Source organism: Ranitomeya imitator, chromosome 5 (assembly GCF_032444005.1).
Source record: "Ranitomeya imitator isolate aRanImi1 chromosome 5, aRanImi1.pri, whole genome shotgun sequence".
In the NCBI taxonomy this organism is placed as follows: domain Eukaryota; kingdom Metazoa; phylum Chordata; class Amphibia; order Anura; family Dendrobatidae; genus Ranitomeya; species Ranitomeya imitator.
In genome coordinates this window covers 438,775,149-438,794,184 of record NC_091286.1, presented here as the reverse complement: position 1 = coordinate 438,794,184, position 19,036 = coordinate 438,775,149, and the positions used below count along the sequence as shown (strand labels likewise).

General features: G+C 43.0%; 1 protein-coding gene across 1 annotated transcript in view; it reads left to right on the top strand.

The window, feature by feature from the left end:
* LOC138638119 (probable cation-transporting ATPase 13A5) overlaps positions 1–19,036 on the top strand; it is a 611,270-nt gene that overhangs the window by 514,121 nt on the left and 78,113 nt on the right. The window contains exon 25 of the mRNA XM_069727143.1: positions 16,662–16,734. Coding sequence (XP_069583244.1) covers positions 16,662–16,734 — 73 coding nt within the window. The remainder of the gene's footprint in view (positions 1–16,661; positions 16,735–19,036) is intronic.

The window sequence follows — 19,036 nt, the reverse complement described above, 5'->3', positions numbered from 1 at the left end:
CGCAGCTCCGTGTACCCTTGCATTCCGCAGGCCAAGTCTGGAGCTGGCTGGAACCCACTCCAACCAGCCTCTGCCAAACTCAGTCGGGACTCACTGACTATCTCCTACTCCCTCCAGTCAGCTTCTGTCTAACTTCCTAACCAACCCACCAGTTTTACCTATGTGTGAGGAGTGCCCTAATAGATAGAAGCATGGCTCCCCCTGGCGGACTGGAGTGTGAAGTGTGTTTTGTGGTTGTGGCACCTGGACAGAAGATCTCCTTCTTCGCCTTCAGACGTAACATCATTCCCCCTGGTGGAAGAATACCATTACTGCAATGACCAGGACTCTGGGGCGCTGCACAGCCATTTGGTAAATTTAAAAAAGTTCTTTTTTTCACATTAATGCACACTCTGCACCCCATATTGACTGAAAAAAAAACAGAAATGTAGAAATTTTTGCAAATTCAATAAAAAAGAAAAACTGAAATTTCACATGGTCATAATTATTCAGACCCTTGCTCACTCACTCATATAATATGCTGAGAAAGAGAGAATGGACAGCACCTCCAAAAATGATATATTGATCTAATGCCCCTAGGCAAAAGTATACACTGCTCAAAAAAATAATGGGAACACTTAAACAACAGAATATAACTCCAAGTAAATCAAACTTCTGTGAAATCAAACTGTCCACTTACAATTTCACATGCTGTTGTGCAAATGGAATAGACAACAGATGGAAATTATTGGAAATTATCAAGACACACTCAATAAAGGAGTGGTTCTGCAGGTGGGGACCACAGACTACATCTCAGTACCAATGCTCTCTAAACTGCATGCTCGCAAACGCCAGAAGCCTGACAAACAAGATGGAAGAACTAGAAGCAGAAATATCTACAGGTAACTTTGACATAGTGGGAATAACCGAGACATGGTTAGATGAAAGCTATGACTGGGCAGTTAACTTACAGGGTTACAGTCTGTTTAGAAAGGATCGTAAAAATCGGAGAGGAGGAGGGGTTTGTCTCTATGTAAAGTCTTGTCTAAAGTCCACTTTAACCCCTCTGTGATCTTAGACGTACTATCCCGTCGAGGTGCCCTGGGCTTATCTGACCCTGGACGGGATAGTACGTCATAGCCGATCGGCCGCGCTCACGGGCACTATGTGCCAGGAGCGGTCACGGACCGCCCCCGGCACATTAACCCCTGGCACACCGCGATCAAAGATGATCGCGATGTGCCGGCGGTGCAGGGAAGCACCGCGCAGGGAGGGGGCTCCCTGCGGGCTTCCCTGAGACCCCCGGAGCAACGCGATGTGATCGCGTTGCTGCGAGGGTCTCACCTCCCTCCCTGCTCCCTCCAGCCCCGGATCCAAGATGGCCGCGGATCCGGGTCCTGCAGGGAGGGAGGTGGCTTCACAGAGCCTGCTCAGAGCAGGCACTGTGAAGCCTGCAGCGCTGCATGTCAGATCAGTGATCTGACAGAGTGCTGTGCAAACTGTCAGATCACTGATCTGTGATGTCCCCCCCGGGACAAAGTAAAAAAGTAAAAAAAAAATTTTCCAAATGTGTAAAAAAAATTAAAAAAAATATTCCAAAATAATGAAAAAAAAAAATATTATTCCCATAAATACATTTCTTCATCTAAATAAAAAAAAAACCAATAAAAGTACACATATTTAGTATCGCCGCGTCCGTAACGACCCGACCTATAAAACTGTCCCACTAGTTAACCCCTTCAGTAAACACCGTAAGAAAAAAAAAAAAAAAACGAGGCAAAAAACAACGCTTTATTATCATACCGCCGAACACAAAGTGGAATAACACGCGATCAAAAGGACAGATATAAATAACCATGGTACCGCTGAAAGCGTCATATTGTCCCGCAAAAAAAGAGCCGCCATACAGCATCATCAGCAAAAAAATAAAAAAGTTATAGTCCTGAGAATAAAGCGATGCAAAAATAATTATTTTTTCTGTAAAATAGTTTTTATCGTATAAAAGCGCCAAACCATAAAAAAATGATATAAATGAGGTATCGCTGTAATCGTACTGACCCGAAGAATAAAACTGATTTATCAATTTTACCAAACGCGGAACGGTATAAACGCCTCCCCCAATAGAAATTCATGAATAGCTGGCTTTTGGTCATTCTTCCTCACAAAAATCGGAATAAAAAGCGATCAAAAAATTTCACGTGCCCAAAAATGTTTTCAATAAAAACGTCAACTCGTCCCGCAAAAAACAAGACCTCACATGACTCTGTGGACCAAAATATGGAAAAATTATAGCTCTCAAAATGTGGTATTGCAAAAAATATTTTTTGCAATGAAAAGGGTCTTTCAGTGTGTGACGGCTGCCAATCATAACATAACATAGTAACATAACATAGTTAGTAAGGCCGAAAAAAGACATTTGTCCATCCAGTTCAGCCTATATTCCATCATAATAAATACCCAGATCTACGTCCTTCTACAGAACCTAATAATTGTATGATACAATATTGTTCTGCTCCAGGAAGACATCCAGGCCTCTCTTGAACCCCTCGACTGAGTTCGCCATCACCACCTCCTCAGGCAAGCAATTCCAGATTCTCTGGAATTCCAGATTTCCATTTTCCCATTAGGGCTAGGGTTAGGGCTAGGGTTAGGGCTAGGGCTAGGGTTAGGGCTAGGGTTAGGGCTAGGGTTAGGGCTAGGGCTAGGGCTAGGGTTAGGGCTAGGGCTAGGGTTAGGGTTAGGGCTAGGGCTAGGGTTAGGGCTAGGGTTAGGGCTAGGGTTAGGGTTAGGGTTGGGGCTACAGTTAGGGTTGGGGCTAAAGTTAGGGTTAGGGTTTAGATTACATTTACAGTTGGGAATAGGGTTGGGATTAGGGTTAGGGGTGTGTCATAAAAATCTGCTAAAAAACTCGCTATAAAAGTAAATCAAACCCCCCTTCATCACCCCCTTAGTTAGGGAAAAATAAAAAAAAATGTATTTATTTCCATTTTCCCATTAGGGCTAGGGTTAGGGCTAGGGTTAGGGCTAGGGCTAGGGTTAGGGCTAGGGTTAGGGCTAGGGTTAGGGCTAGGGCTAGGGCTAGGGTTAGGGCTAGGGCTAGGGTTAGGGTTAGGGCTAGGGTTAGGGCTAGGGTTAGGGCTAGGGCTAGGGTTAGGGCTAGGGTTAGGGCTAGGGTTAGGGTTAGGGCTAGGGCTAGGGTTAGGGCTAGGGTTAGGGCTAGGGTTAGGGCTAGGGTTAGGGCTAGGGTTAGGGTTAGGGCTAGGGTTAGGGCTAGGGTTAGGGCTAGGGTTAGGGTTAGGGTTGGGGCTACAGTTAGGGTTGGGGCTAAAGTTAGGGTTAGGGTTTAGATTACATTTACAGTTGGGAATAGGGTTGGGATTAGGGTTAGGGGTGTGTCAGGGTTAGAGGTGTGGTTAGGGTTACCGTTGGAATTAGGGTTAGGGGTGTGTTTAGATTAGGGTTTCAGTTATAATTGGGGGGTTTCCACTGTTTCGGCACATCAGGGGCTCTCCAAACACGACATGGCGTCCGATCTCAATTCCAGCCAATTCTGCGTTGAAAAAGTAAAACAGTGCTCCTTCCCTTCCGAGCTCTCCTGTGTGCCCAAACAGGGGTTTACCCCAACATATGGGGTATCATCGTACTCAGGACAAATTGGACAACAACTTTTGTGGACCAATTTCTCCTGTTACCCTTGGGAAAATACAAAACTGGGGGCTAAAAAATAATTTTTGTGGGAAAACAAAAAGATTTTTTATTTTCACGGCTCTGCGTTATAAACTGTAGTGAAACACTTGGGGGTTCAAAGTTCTCACAACACATCTAGATAAGTTCATTGAGGGGTCTAGTTTCCAATATGGAGTCACTTGTGGGGGGTTTCTACTGTTTAGGTACATTAGGGGCTCTGCAAACGTAATGTGACGCCTGCAGACCAATCCATCTAAGTCTGCATTCCAAATGATGCTCCTTCCCTTCCGAGCCCTCCCATGCGCCCAAACGGTGGTTCCCCCCACATATCGGGTATCAGCGTACTCAGGACAAATTGGACAACAACATTTAGGGTCCAATTTCTCCTGCTAACCTTGGAAAAATACAAAACTGGGGGCTAAAATATAATTTTTGTGGAAAAAAAAATATTTTTTATTTGCATGGCTCTGCGTTATAAACTGTAGTGAAATACTTGGGGGTTCAAAGCTCTCACAACACATCAAGATGAGTTCCTTAGGGGGTCTACTTTCCAAAATGGTGTCACTTGTGGGGGGTTTCTACTGTTTAGGTACATTAGGGGCTCTGCAAACGCAATGTGACGCCTGCAGACCATTCCATCTAAGTCTGCATTCCAAATGGCGCTCCTTCCCTTCCGAGCCCTCCCATGCGCCCAAACGGTGGTTCCCCCCCACATATGGGGTATCAGCGTACTCAGGACAAATTGGACAACAACTTTTGGGGTCCAATTTCTCCTGTTACCCTAGGGAAAATACAAAACTGGGGGCTAAAAAATAATTTTTGTGGGAAAAAAATTTTGTTTTATTTTTATGGCTCTGCATTATAAACTTCTGTGAAGCCCTTGGTGGGTCAAAGTGCTCACCACACATCCAGATAAGTTCCTTAGGGGGTCTACTTTCCAAAATGGTGTCACTTGTGGGGGGTTTCAATGTTTAGGCACATCAGTGGCTCTCCAAACGCAACATGGCGTCCCATCTCAATTCCTGTCAATTTTGCATTGAAAAGTCAAACGGCGCTCCTTCCCTTCCGAGCTCTCCCATGCGCCCAAACAGTGGTTTACTGCCACATATGGGGTATCAGCGTACTCGGGACAAATTGGACAACAACTTTTGAGGTCCAATTTCTTCTCTTACCCTTGGAAAAATAAAAAATTGGGGGCAAAAATATAATTTTTGTGAAAAAATATGATTTTTTATTTTTACGGTTCTGCATTATAAACTTCTGTGAAGCACTTGGTGGGTCAAAGTGCTCACCACACCTCTAGATAAGTTCCTTAGGGGGTCTACTTTCCAAAATGGTGTCACTTGTGGGGGTTTTTTAATGTTTAGGCACATCAGTGGCTCTCCAAACGCAACATGGCGTCCCATCTCAATTTCTGTCAATTTTGCATTGAAAAGTCAAACTGCGCTCCTTCCCTTCCGAGCTCTCCCATGCGCCCAAACAGTGGTTTACTGCCACATATGGGGTATCAGCGTACTCAGGACAAATTGGACAACAACTTTTGAGGTCCAATTTCTTCTCTTACCCTTGGAAAAATAAAAAATTGGGGGCAAAAATATAATTTTTGTGAAAAAATATGATTTTTTATTTTTACGGTTCTGCATTATAAACTTCTGTGAAGCACTTGGTGGGTCAAAGTGCTCACCACACCTCTAGATAAGTTCCTTAGGGGGTCTACTTTCCAAAATGGTGTCACTTGTGGGGGTTTTTTAATGTTTAGGCACATCAGTGGCTCTCCAAACGCAACATGGCGTCCCATCTCAATTTCTGTCAATTTTGCATTGAAAAGTCAAACTGCGCTCCTTCCCTTCCGAGCTCTCCCATGCGCCCAAACAGTGGTTTACTGCCACATATGGGGTATCAGCGTACTCAGGACAAATTGGACAACAACTTTTGAGGTCCAATTTCTTCTCTTACCCTTGGAAAAATAAAAAATTGGGGGCAAAAATATAATTTTTGTGAAAAAATATGATTTTTTATTTTTACGGTTCTGCATTATAAACTTCTGTGAAGCACTTGGTGGGTCAAAGTGCTCACCACACATCCAAATAAGTTCCTTAGGGGGTCTACTTTCCAAAATGGTGTCACTTGTGGGGGGTTTCAATGTTTAGGCACATCAGTGGCTCTCCAAACGCAACATGGCGTCCCATCTCAATTCCTGTCAATTTTGCATTGAAAAGTCAAATAGCGCTCCTTCCCTTCCGAGCTCTCCCATGCGCCCAAACAGTGGTTTACTGCCACATATGGGGTATCAGCGTACTCAGGACAAATTGGACAACAACTTTTTGGGTCCAATTTCTCCTGTTACCCTTGGTAAAATAAAACAAATTGGAGCTGAAATAAATTTTTTGTGTAAAAAAGTTAAATGTTCATTTTTATTTAAACATTCCAAAAATTCCTATTAAACACCTGAAGGGTTAATAAACTTCTTGAATGTGGTTTTGAGCACCTTGAGGGGTGCAGTTTTTAGAATGGTGTCACACTTGGGCATTTTCTATCATATAGACCCCTCAAAATGACTTCAAATGAGACGTGGTCCCTAAAAAAAAATGGTGTTGTAAAAATGAGAAATTGCTGGTCAACTTTTAACCCTTATAACTCCCTAACAAAAAAAAAAATTGGTTCCAAAATTATGCTGATGTAAAGGAGACATGTGGGAAATGTTACTTATTAAGTATTTTGTGTGACATATCTCTGTGATTTAATTGCATAAAAATTCAAAATTTGAAAATTGCGAAATTTTCAAAATTTTCGCCAAATTTCCGTTTTTTTCACAAATAAACGCAGGTACTATCAAAGAAATTTTACCACTATCATGAAGTACAATATGTCACGAGAAAACAATGTCAGAATCACCAGGATCCGTTGAAGCGTTTCGGAGTTATAACCTCATAAAGGGACAGTGGTCAGAATTGTAAAAATTGGCCTGGTCATTGACGTGCAAACCACCCTTGGGGGTAAAGGGGTTAAGGGAGGATATTAGCGAAGGAAATGAGGATGTCGAGTCCATATGGGTCGAAATTCATGGAGGGAAAAATGGTAACAAAATTCTCATTGGGGTCTGTTACAAACCCCCAAATATAACAGAAACCAATGAAAGTCTACTTCTAAAGCAGATAGATGAAGCTGCAACCCATAATGAGGTCCTGGTTATGGGGGACTTTAACTACCCGGATATTAACTGGGAAACAGAAACCTGCGAAACCCATAAAGGCAATAGGTTTCTGCTAATAACCAAGAAAAATTATCTTTCACAATTGGTGCAGAATCCAACCAGAGGAGGAGCACTTTTAGACCTAATACTATCTAATAGACCTGACAGAATAACAAATCTGCAGGTGGTTGGGCATCTAGGAAATAGCGACCACAATATTGTACAGTTTCACCTGTCTTTCACTAGGGGGACTTGTCAGGGAGTCACAAAAACACTGAACTTTAGGAAGGCAAAGTTTGACCAGCTTAGAGATGCCCTTAATCTGGTAGACTGGGACAATATCCTCAGAAATAAGAATACAGATAATAAATGGGAAATGTTTAAGAACATCCTAAATAGGCAGTGTAAGCGGTTTATACCTTGTGGGAATAAAAGGACTAGAAATAGGAAAAACCCAATGTGGCTAAACAAAGATGTAAGACAGGCAATTAACCGTAAAAAGAAAACATTTGCACTACTAAAGCAGGATGGCACCATTGAAGCTCTAAAAAACTATAGGGAGAAAAATACTTTATCTAAAAAACTAATTAAAGCTGCCAAAAAGGAAACAGAGAAGCACATTGCTAAGGAGAGTAAAACTAATCCCAAACTGTTCTTCAACTATATCAATAGTAAAAGAATAAAAACTGAAAATGTAGGCCCCTTAAAAAATAGTGAGGAAAGAATGGTTGTAGATGACGAGGAAAAAGCTAACATATTAAACACCTTCTTCTCCACGGTATTCACGGTGGAAAATTAAATGCTAGGTGAAATCCCAAGAAACAATGAAAACCCTATATTAAGGGTCACCAATCTTACCCAAGAAGAGGTGCGAAACCGGCTAAATAAGATTAAAATAGATAAATCTCCGGGTCCGGATGGCATACACCCACGAGTACTAAGAGAACTAAGTAATGTAATAGATAAACCATTATTTCTTATTTTTAGGGACTCTATAGTGACAGGGTCTGTTCCGCAGGACTGGCGCATAGCAAATGTGGTGCCAATATTCAAAAAGGGCTCTAAAAGTGAACCTGGAAATTATAGGCCAGTAAGTCTAACCTCTATTGTTGGTAAAATATTTGAAGGGTTTCTGAGGGATGTTATTCTGGATTATCTCAATGAGAATAACTGTTTAACTCCATATCAGCATGGGTTTATGAGAAATCGCTCCTGTCAAACCAATCTAATCAGTTTTTATGAAGAGGTAAGCTATAGGCTGGACCACGGTGAGTCATTGGACGTGGTATATCTCGATTTTTCCAAAGCGTTTGATACCGTGCCGCACAAGAGGTTGGTACACAAAATGAGAATGCTTGGTCTGGGGGAAAATGTGTGTAAATGGGTTAGTAACTGGCTAAGTGATAGAAAGCAGAGGGTGGTTATAAATGGTATAGTCTCTAACTGGGTCGCTGTGACCAGTGGGGTACCGCAGGGGTCAGTATTGGGACCTGTTCTCTTCAACATATTCATTAATGATCTGGTAGAAGGTTTACACAGTAAAATATCGATATTTGCAGATGATACAAAACTATGTATAGCAGTTAATACAAGAGAAGATAGTATTCTGCTACAGATGGATCTGGATAAGTTGGAAACTTGGGCTGAAAGGTGGCAGATGAGGTTTAACAATGATAAATGTAAGGTTATACACATGGGAAGAAGGAATCAATATCACCATTACACACTGAATGGGAAACCACTGGGTAAATCTGACAGGGAGAAGGACTTGGGGATCCTAGTTAATGATAAACTTACCTGGAGCAGCCAGTGCCAGGCAGCAGCTGCCAAGGCAAACAGGATCATGGGGTGCATTAAAAGAGGTCTGGATACACATGATGAGAGCATTATACTGCCTCTGTACAAATCCCTAGTTAGACCGCACATGGAGTACTGTGTCCAGTTTTGGGCACCGGTGCTCAGGAAGGATATAATGGAACTAGAGAGAGTACAAAGGAGGGCAACAAAATTAATAAAGGGGATGGGAGAACTACAATACCCAGATAGATTAGCGAAATTAGGATTATTTAGTCTAGAAAAAAGACGACTGAGGGGCGATCTAATAACCATGTATAAGTATATAAGGGGACAATACAAATATCTCGCTGAGGATCTGTTTATACCAAGGAAGGTGACGGGCACAAGGGGGCATTCTTTGCGTCTGCAGGAGAGAAGGTTTTTCCACCAACATAGAAGAGGATTCTTTACTGTTAGGGCAGTGAGAATCTGGAATTGCTTGCCTGAGGAGGTGGTGATGGCGAACTCAGTCGAGGGGTTCAAGAGAGGCCTGGATGTCTTCCTGGAGCAGAACAATATTGTATCATACAATTATTAGGTTCTGTAGAAGGACGTAGATCTGGGGATTTATTATGATGGAATATAGGCTGAACTGGATGGACAAATGTCTTTTTTCGGCCTTACTAACTATGTTACTATGTTACTATGTTTTCTGGCTGATGTTTTGGTCACTTTTGAAAGTTGGTTGTGCTTTCACACTCATGGTAGCATGAGACGGACTCTATAACACACACAAATGGCTCCGGTAGTGCAACTCATCCAGGATGGCACATCAATGTGAGCTGTGGCAAGAAGGTTTGCTGTGTCTGTCAGCATAGTGTCCAAAGGCTGGAGGCGCTACAAGGAGACAGGCCAGTACACCAAGAGACATGGAGGGGGCCATAGGAGGACAACAACCCAGCACTAGGACTGCTACTTCAGCCTTTGTGCTAGGAGGAACAGGAGGAGCACTGCTAGAGCCCAGCAAAAGGACCTCCAGCAGGCTACAAATGTGCATGTGTCTGCCCAAACGGTTTGAAACCGACACCATAAGTATGGTCTGAGTGCCCAACATCCACAGATGGGGGTTGTGCTCACAGCCCAACACTGTGCAGGACGCTTGGCATTTGCCACAGAACACCGCGATTGGCAAATTCACCACTGGCGCCCTGTGCTCTTCACAGATGAAATCAAGTTCACACTGAGCACATGTGACAGATGTGATAGTGTGCAGATGCAGTGGAGAGCGATCCGCTGCCTGCAACATCCTTCAGCATGACTGGTTTGGCAGTGGGTCAGTAACGGTGTGGGGTGGCATTTCTTTGGAGGGCCACATAGCCCTCCATGTGCTCACCAGAGGTAGCCTGACTGTCATTAGGTACCGAGATAAGATCCTCAGACCCCTTGTAAGACCATATGCTGGTGCAATTGGCCTTGGGTTCCTCCTAATGCAGGACAATGCCAGACCTCATGTGGCTGGAGTGTGTCACCAGTTCCTGCAAGATGAAGGCATTGAAGCTATGGACTGGCCTACCTGTTCCCCAGACCTGAATCCGATTTAACTTATCTGAAACATCATGTCTCGCACCATCCACCAACATCACGTTGCACCACAGTCTGTCCAGGAGTTGCCATTTGCTTTAGTCCAGGTCTGGGAGGAGATCCCTCAAGAGACCATCTGCCACATCATCTAGAGCATGCCCAGGCATTGTAGGGAGATCACACAGGCACGAGGAGGCCACACACACTACTGAGCATCATTTCCTTGTCTTGAGGCATTTTCACTGAAGTTGGATCAGCCTGTAACTTAATTTTCCACTTTGATTTTGAGCATCATTCCAACTCCAGACATCCGTGGGATATTAGTGGTGATTTACGTTGATCATTTTTAGGTTTTATTGTTCTCAACACATTCCACTATTTAATGAATAAAGATTTACAACTGGAATATTTCATTCAGTGATATCTAGGATGTGGGATTTTAGTGTTCCCTTTATTTTTTTGAGCAGTGTATATAACTTAACATGAGGTTCTTAGTTTAACATTCTGATCAGACTGTATGAAGCACACTGCAATGTTATGGCAAACCTCGCAGTGGGTCCTATCCCCCTATGCTCTCTTTTTCAGCATATTGCATGATCTGTCTTTTTTTTCTTTGGATATGCACTCCTCCCATTTGGTACAGGTGATTTTAATTAGCAGGAGACTGCAAAGAAGGAAGTCTAGCCCATTTCTGCTCTCACTGAAGAGTTTGAGAAAGATGAGTTGAAATGCTCCTTTCATTTGGTGCTATTGCTGTGTGGCAGCCATTGTTACTGTGGTTTTGTGCTGGTGAGGCAGCATGGTCTGGTGTCATAGGGACTTAGTCTTGCAGCATGGGTTCTGTGTTCCCCCTTGCCGTCTGCCCTGAAGGTGCACTGCAGAGGTGGTCGGCTCAGCGCCATTATGGCAATAGGACCCACTAAGAGGTTTGCTGTGACGTGGCAGTGAGCTTCATACAGTCTGATCAGAAAGTTAAACTAAGAACCTCATGTTCAGTTATATATATATTTTTGCCTAGCAGCATTAGATCAATGTATGATTTTTGGAGGTGCTATCCATTATCTCTTTTTCAGCATATTGCACATTAATATTTAAGTCATATTCTGTACATTTCCTTGAGATCCTCCTTGAGATGGCTCTACTCCTTCATTGGAGTCCAGCTGTGTTTAATTAAACTGATAGGACTTGATTTGAAAAGGCACACGCCTCTCTATATAAGACCACACAGCTTACAGTGAATGTCAGACCAAATGAGAATTATGAGGCCAAAGGAACTGGCCAAGGATCTCAGAGATAGAAATGTGGCAAGGCACAGATCTGGCCAAGGGTACATCAAAATTTCTGAAGTATTCAATGTTCCTATGAGCACAGTAGCCTCCATAATCCTTAAATGGAAGAAGTTTTGGACCATCATTAGTCTTCCTAGACCTGGCCTTCCAACCAAGCTAAGCAATCGTGGGAAAAGAGCCTTGGTGAGAGAGGTAAAGAAGAAACCCAAGATCACTGTGGCTGAGCTCCAGAGATGTAGAAGGGAGATGGGAGAAAGTTCCACAAAGTAAACTACCGCTACCACTTCTACCACTGTGCCACCAAAGGATAGCAATTGCTCCACACCAGAACCTACTGTGTGGAACCTTCTTTTGTCAGCACCTGTGAAAAGATCCCTGTATGTATTTCTCCTTGTGGGCGACTATGTGATCAAGGCTATTAACTGGCCAAAACTTCATTTTGCCTGTCGCTTCACCAATCACTAAGTTAGGTGTCAAGTTCCCGCCGCTGCACAGGGGAGGGGGAATCTCGAACCATGTCCACTGTGGTCTCCCATTCTCCTCCCGCCGCAGTGGAGCCTGGTCAGCAGAGACATCGATCCCAGTGTCTGACTCAAGCAGACACTGTGCGCTTGGGTACTGCTGCCTTTCCGGGCTCAGCCTTTGTAACCAGCACTGGTCAGCGGCGAGCAGACATTCCAGGGACTAAGTCCTGCTTTTCTTCTACTGAGCATGCCCATGGGATGACCTCTCATTGTAGGTCAGGGGTCACATGCTCAGGTCCTGTAGCGGCTCCGATTGGACCACTAGGAAGAACTCAGAGAGCTACAACTATAAAAGGTTTGCATGGCGACTTGGCAATGCGCTAGTATAAATCAGAAATCGTGTATGTGGACATATGACTGAATATCTAATCTTACCCTTCCCTAGTGTTGTTGAAAGTACTTTGGTGATTGAGCTACTTAGCGCCAAACTGTTCCATCGAGCACTAGGCACGACTACACAGAGTCAATTAGCAGTGACCGCCAGTCCTGGCCCTAGTTAGGGTGGTTAGTGGCATCTGCCAGAGCGGCGCTATATGCACTCAGTGTGGTAAATCATTATTTAGGTTTTCCCTGGCACCGCAGTTGAGGCGCCGAGTGCTAGTGGTCTAGAGGGACTCTAACCCCGAGTCCTTGGGGCAGAGTCTTGTGACCTAATACTAGCATTCTCTTTGCGGTATTGCGGCCCTGTAACGCAACAGGGTTCACTTCCTACATACCGGGTGAAGCTAACCCTGTGTGTGTTCACATTGTACCGCCATATACTGTCTGCCATTACCGGGAAACAGGAGTCATCTCTGCATGGTGGACCCGGGCTGCGAATGCACCTTATACCATCCATATAATTATTTGGTGCATTCCGCTAGCCCTTACACACTATTAATAAATCCTCACTTGAAGCATAATTTTCAACTCGTACGTGTGCAGTGATTATTTGTTTATGGAACCACTGGCCCATTTCACTAGCACCATCATTCTAATCTTTAAGTTGCGTGCTAGCCATCGTATCCTTTAAGTCCACAGTTGTTTTTGAACAATATAAAGATTATAATCAATAGAGGTTGGCATCAGTTTTACAGTGGTGTTGTGTAGTCTAGAGGGTGTGAGATTTACAATATTTACAATTTGATGCTGAGAAGCAAGGCCTGCTTCAGCACCCAGTGCACTCGAGAAAGTGCCAGGGCCCTGAGAAGGCAGGGGGCCCACTCGCTGTCGGGAATATCGGCGCACTATGGGGGCCCGGTGCCAGTGCCCATGAGAGGGCTCCCTGGGTTCCTCAGGGCCATGACATTTGCAATACTTACCACTCCCCGCTTCAGTGCTGCTGCATCTTCTGCATCTTCTAACTGGGATGTTCGGGTCAGAGAGCATGATGATGTCACATCTGTGCAGAGAAGCGGCCAATAAGGAGAAGTGAGTATTTAATTTTTTCCTTATGTTTGGAGCAATATATGGGGCCCATCATACACTGGAGCATCATATATGGGGCCCATTATATATGGAGCATTATATGGGGCCCATCATATATTGGAGCATCATATATGGGGCTCATCATCCACTAGAACATCATATGGGGCCCAATATACATGGAGCATCATAAATGGGACCCATAATGTATAGGGAGCATCATATGGGGCCCATTAAAAATGGAGTATTATATTGGGCCTATTATGTATGGAGCATTATATGCGGCCCATTCTGTATGGAGCATTATATGGGGCCATCATATACTGTATGGAGCATTACATGGGACTCATTATACTGTATGGAGCAATGTATGGGGTTAATTATACTATGTGGGGCCCATCATATGCTGTTATGGAGCATTATATGGGGTGCATCATATACTGGTGCATTATATGGAGTCCATTCTGTATGGCGCATTATATGGGGTCCATTATATACTGTAAGGAACATTATATGAGGTTCATTATACTGTTTAGAGCATTATATGGGACTCATTATGCTGCATGGAGCAATGTATGGGGCTCATTATTCTTTATGGAGCATTATATGGGTCCATTATACTGTATGGAGCAATATATGGGGCTCATTATACTGTATGGAGCAATGTATGGGGCCTATTATATACTGTATGTAGCAATGTATAGGGCTTATTATACTGTATGGAGCATTATGGAGCATTATATGGGCTCATTATACTGTATGGAGCGTTACATGTGGCTCATTACACTGTATGGAGCAATATATGGGGCCTATTATATGCTGTATGTAGCAATGTATAGGGCCCATTATACTGTATGGAGCATTATATGGGCTCATTATACTGTATGAAGCGTAATAAGTGGCTCATTATACTGTATGGAGCATTATATGGTGTTCATTATTCTGTTTGGAGCAATATATGGAGCTCACTATTCTGTATGAAGCACTATGTGGTGCCCATAATACTGTTAGGAGCAATATATGGGGTCCATTATTCTGTATGAAGCATTATGTGGTGCCCATAACATTGTATGGAGAACTATACTGTCTGGTTTCTGGCTTATTGTAGAATTCACAATAGATATCACTCATGTAATGTAAGAAGTAAGTGAAATCTTTGACATTGTGCTGTACCTATATTTCTCTGCCGTATCTGTGCATCATGAAGTGTGGTATGTGTTAAAGGGGCCCACTGAGACTCTTTTGCCTGGGGTTCACGAGAACCTGGAACCGGCCCTGGCTGAGAAGTAACTAATTCGCTGTATGACTTTTCTCACCCATTCTCACAAACTGTATAAATGTTCCTCCTTAGACCACCAGTCAGAGGCCTCTCACCTAGCCCAAACAGATCTCGTGCTTTGCACTAAAGAGAGTCAAACACCTTCAAACATGTGTCTCCAAATGGAGTTTCTGGTTTGGCTTCTTATCCTAAGTAATGTGGTAAAGCTCTTTAAAGAGTCATTATTGATTTTCAAGATTGCTTGATTCAAAAGGTAGCTCTAGCTTTCAAGTCCTCTTCCTCTCTGAAGAGGATATTTGCATAACTAATAGAACAAGATCATACAAAACATAGTCATTATTCAAAGTTATCTTAATACAGCTCTATTCCACTGCGCTCACAGTTATTTTTGAGCAATATAAAGATTAAAATCAATAGAGGTTGACATCAGTTTTACAGTGGTGTGGTGTAACCTGTGCTTTATTGTAATATTGCTGTGACTCATGGATGAAAATTTTTTGCAAGCTGTAGGTGACTAAATATGCCCAAATACCTTGTTCGGCTGACAGCATCTGTCTTGATTCCCCTGGGCACATGTTAAGCGTGAAGAGAAATTCACCCCCAGTGACCTCTTCTATATTGGGAGAGCAAAGCAAGGTATCGGGAATTTAAATTCAAACTATCTAATCTACAGTATATTTCTCCAATATCACCTATATGGGAACTCTATGGTAACAAAATGCTTGTTTATATGGTGAAATGATCTTCTGCACAGCACAAAAAAATCCTTATTCTCAGCAATGCATCATCCTATGTAAAGAGGACTTGTACTTTGGAGAACTATGACAGCCTATAGGTACCGTCACACTGAACGATATAGCTAGCGATCCATGATGTTGCAGCGTCCTGGCTAGCGATATCGTTCAGTTTGACTCGCAGCAGCGATCAGGATCCTGCTGTGATGTCGTTGGTCGCTGCAGAAAGTCCAGCACTTTATTTCGTCGCTGGACTCCTTGCAGACATCGCTGAATCGGCGTGTGTGACGCCGATTCAGCGATGTCTTCACTGGTAACCAGGGTAAACATTGGGTTACTAATGCACTTAAGGTACCTTCACACTCAGCGACGCTGCAGCGATACCGACAACGATGTCGATCGCTGCAGCGTCGCTGTTTGGTCGCTGGAGAGCTGTCACACAGACAGCTCTCCAGCGACCAACGATGCCGGTAACCAGTGTAAACATCGGGTTACTAAGCGCAGGGCCGCGCTTAGTAACTCGATGTTTACCCTGGTTACCATCGTAAAAGTAAAAAAAACAAATACTACATACTTACCTTCCACTGTCTGTCCCCGGCGCTGTGCTTCTCTGCACTGGCTGTGAGCGCCAGCCAGCCGGAAAGCAGAGTGGTGACGTCACCGCTCTGCTTTCCGGCCGCTGTGCTCACAGTCAGTGCAGGAAAGCACAGCGCCGGGGACAGACAGCGGAAAGTAAGTATGTAGTGTTTTTTTTTTTACTTTTACGATGGTAACCAGGGTAAACATCGAGTTACTAAGCGCGGCCCTGCGCTTAGTAACCCGATGTTTACCCTGGTTACCGGCATCGTTGGTCGCTGGAGAGCTGTCTGTGTGACAGCTCTCCAGCGACCAAACAGCGACGCTGCAGCGATCGACATCGTTGTCGGTATCGCTGCAGCGTCGCTGAGTGTGAAGGTACCTTAAGTGCAATGAGCAATCTATTACAGATTGCTTAGTGTACATCATTTGTTTTAGCCTGCCTGTGTAAACAGACATTTAAATGACCACCGGTATTTACCAATGGTATACCAATTGGTGGCCGTATCATGATGCCGGTTGGTCTTAGTAAACACACCTTTACAGTGTATCATCTTGAGAACTTCAACTTTGTTTTATTAATATTTTTATTGTTACAAGAAAACTAATAAAATGTATTGATATTTCCTCTCTTTCCAGAAACAAACATTACTTGGAAACTATCATTATCTAATACAAGACGTTGCCATCAGTGTCATAGTTATTCTTACAAGTAAGAGTAATTGTAATTGACATTTCAATTGACAGATGTTGATAAATACATTTTAATGAATGTATGTTAGGAAGTTTTGTGGGAAAGACCTTAGTTGTATGAATAATTTTGTAAAATAGAAATTACAAGCAAACCATGCCTTACCATCATGGCTAAAAAATTTTAGACTAACTTACATTTTGGTTTTCACAAAGTTTGCCTCTTTAATGTTTTTAGATCTTTTAGTCAAATGTTTCTATGGTTATGATGTACAATTAGCAGCATTTCATAAGATTTTACATCTTTATTGATAAATACATCAAGTTTATGCACAGACTCAACATTTACAGTGTGAGGCATATTTTTCAAAACTTTTGTAACTCATCTTGGCATGCAGGATATCAGATTCTCGGTAAAATCCTGACTGACGACAACTCATTCTTCCCTAATTAGTGGATGGAGTTATTCACAATTTCTGTGTTTTTGTTTGTCCTCCCGCTGTTTGACCACAGGTTCTCAATGGGATTGAGATCTGAGGAGTTATCATTTTATCACTAATTATGTAAGGATGGGTTGCAATAAGTCTAGATTTGGTACAGACACAGATATTTAAGCAAGGCACTCAATGCCAGGGGCAGCAAAACAGACACAAAACATATTTTTTGTATCTCCTCCATATTTGACTGTAGGTATTATGCTCTTTTCTTTGTAGTCCTCATTCCATTTTCAGCAAATAGTAAAATGGCGTGCTTTACAAGAAAGCTCTATCTTGGTCTCATCTCCCCACAAAATATTTTGCCTGAAGGATTTTGGTTTACTAACATTTTGGCAAACAGCAGTCATAGAATCATAGAATCATAGAATGTTAGAGTTGGAAGGAACCTCCTGGGTCATCTGGTCCAACCCCCTGCTCAAAGCAGGATTCACTAAATCATCCCAGACAGGTGTCTGTCCAGCCTCTGTTGGAAGACTTCCATTGAAGAAGAACTAGATATGTCTAGTCAAAAAGTTATATCTCAAGATTCTGGAAAAGTTGAATCCCCAAGAAAGCAAAAAATGTATTCCAAAATTTGGAAAAAAAATTGAACCTCCCCAGTCAGAAACAATATCAGACGGAATCCCATGTATTTTCAAATTTTTGGCATTCGGCAAAGCAGGAAGCACAATGAATTGAGTTATCATACTGAATCTGTCCACCAACACCAACATTACATTTTTACCCGCTGATACAGGTAGATCAGTGATAAAATCTACAGAAAAATGAGTTTATGATCTACAGGAAATCGCCAAAGGTTGAAGCGTATGTGGGTCTTAGAACACACACAAGTACTGCAAGCGGCTACATTCTCCTGAACATTCTGGTGCACTCCAGTCCACCAAATACGATAAATAATAAGATCTGTGATGGCTTTACTACCAGGATGTCCAGCCAAGACTGAATCATGATGTTCATTAAAAATTTTAAGATGTAGGTTTACAGGAACAAACAGTTTACCTGAAGGACAGACAGCAGGGGCATCCCCCTGAGCCTCTATAACTTCCTTCTCAAGATCAGAACATATAGTAACAACAGCTACTCCTTTCTGTAGTATAGGAACGGGCTGACATTTACCTCCTCCCCCGGAAAACAATGAAAGCATCCGCCTTAACCCCCAAGGGTGGTTTGCACGTTAATGACCTGGCCAATTTTTACAATTCTGAACACTGTTTATGAGGTTATAACTCTGGAATGCTTCAATGAATCCTGATGATTCTGACAATGTTTTCTCAGGACATATTGTCCACACATTACAACTGTCCTCCCCTGAAACAAGCTAGGCCGCCTGGTAAGTCCTGGTAGCAGTTTTGAACTGAAGCCACTGATTACAGTTGTCCTACGCTAAACCAAGCTATGCCGCCTGTGTACTCCTGTTACCAATTTGGAACTGCATTCAGCCAACTGTTTTATTTTAGGACTACTCAGTCTGTCTGAGCCACTTATTACAGATGTCCTCCGCTGAACAAAGCTATGCCACCTGTGTACTCCACTTACCAATTTTGAACTGCATTTTGCCTACTTACTTATTAAGGCCTACTAACTGTGTCTGCCTCCCATTACAGTTGTACTCCACTGAACAAAGCTGAGCCTCAATTTTCATCCGGTGTCAGATATTAAACTGCATTTGGCCTACTTGTTTGGTTGGGCGTACTAACGGTGTCTGCCGCTGCCTGGTCTTCTCCTCCATTTTACAAACCTGAGCTTCAATCTTCAGGCTTTCGGCCTAGATCAGATATTACACTGCATTTGGGCTACTGGTTTGGTTGGGCGTACTAACGGTGTCTG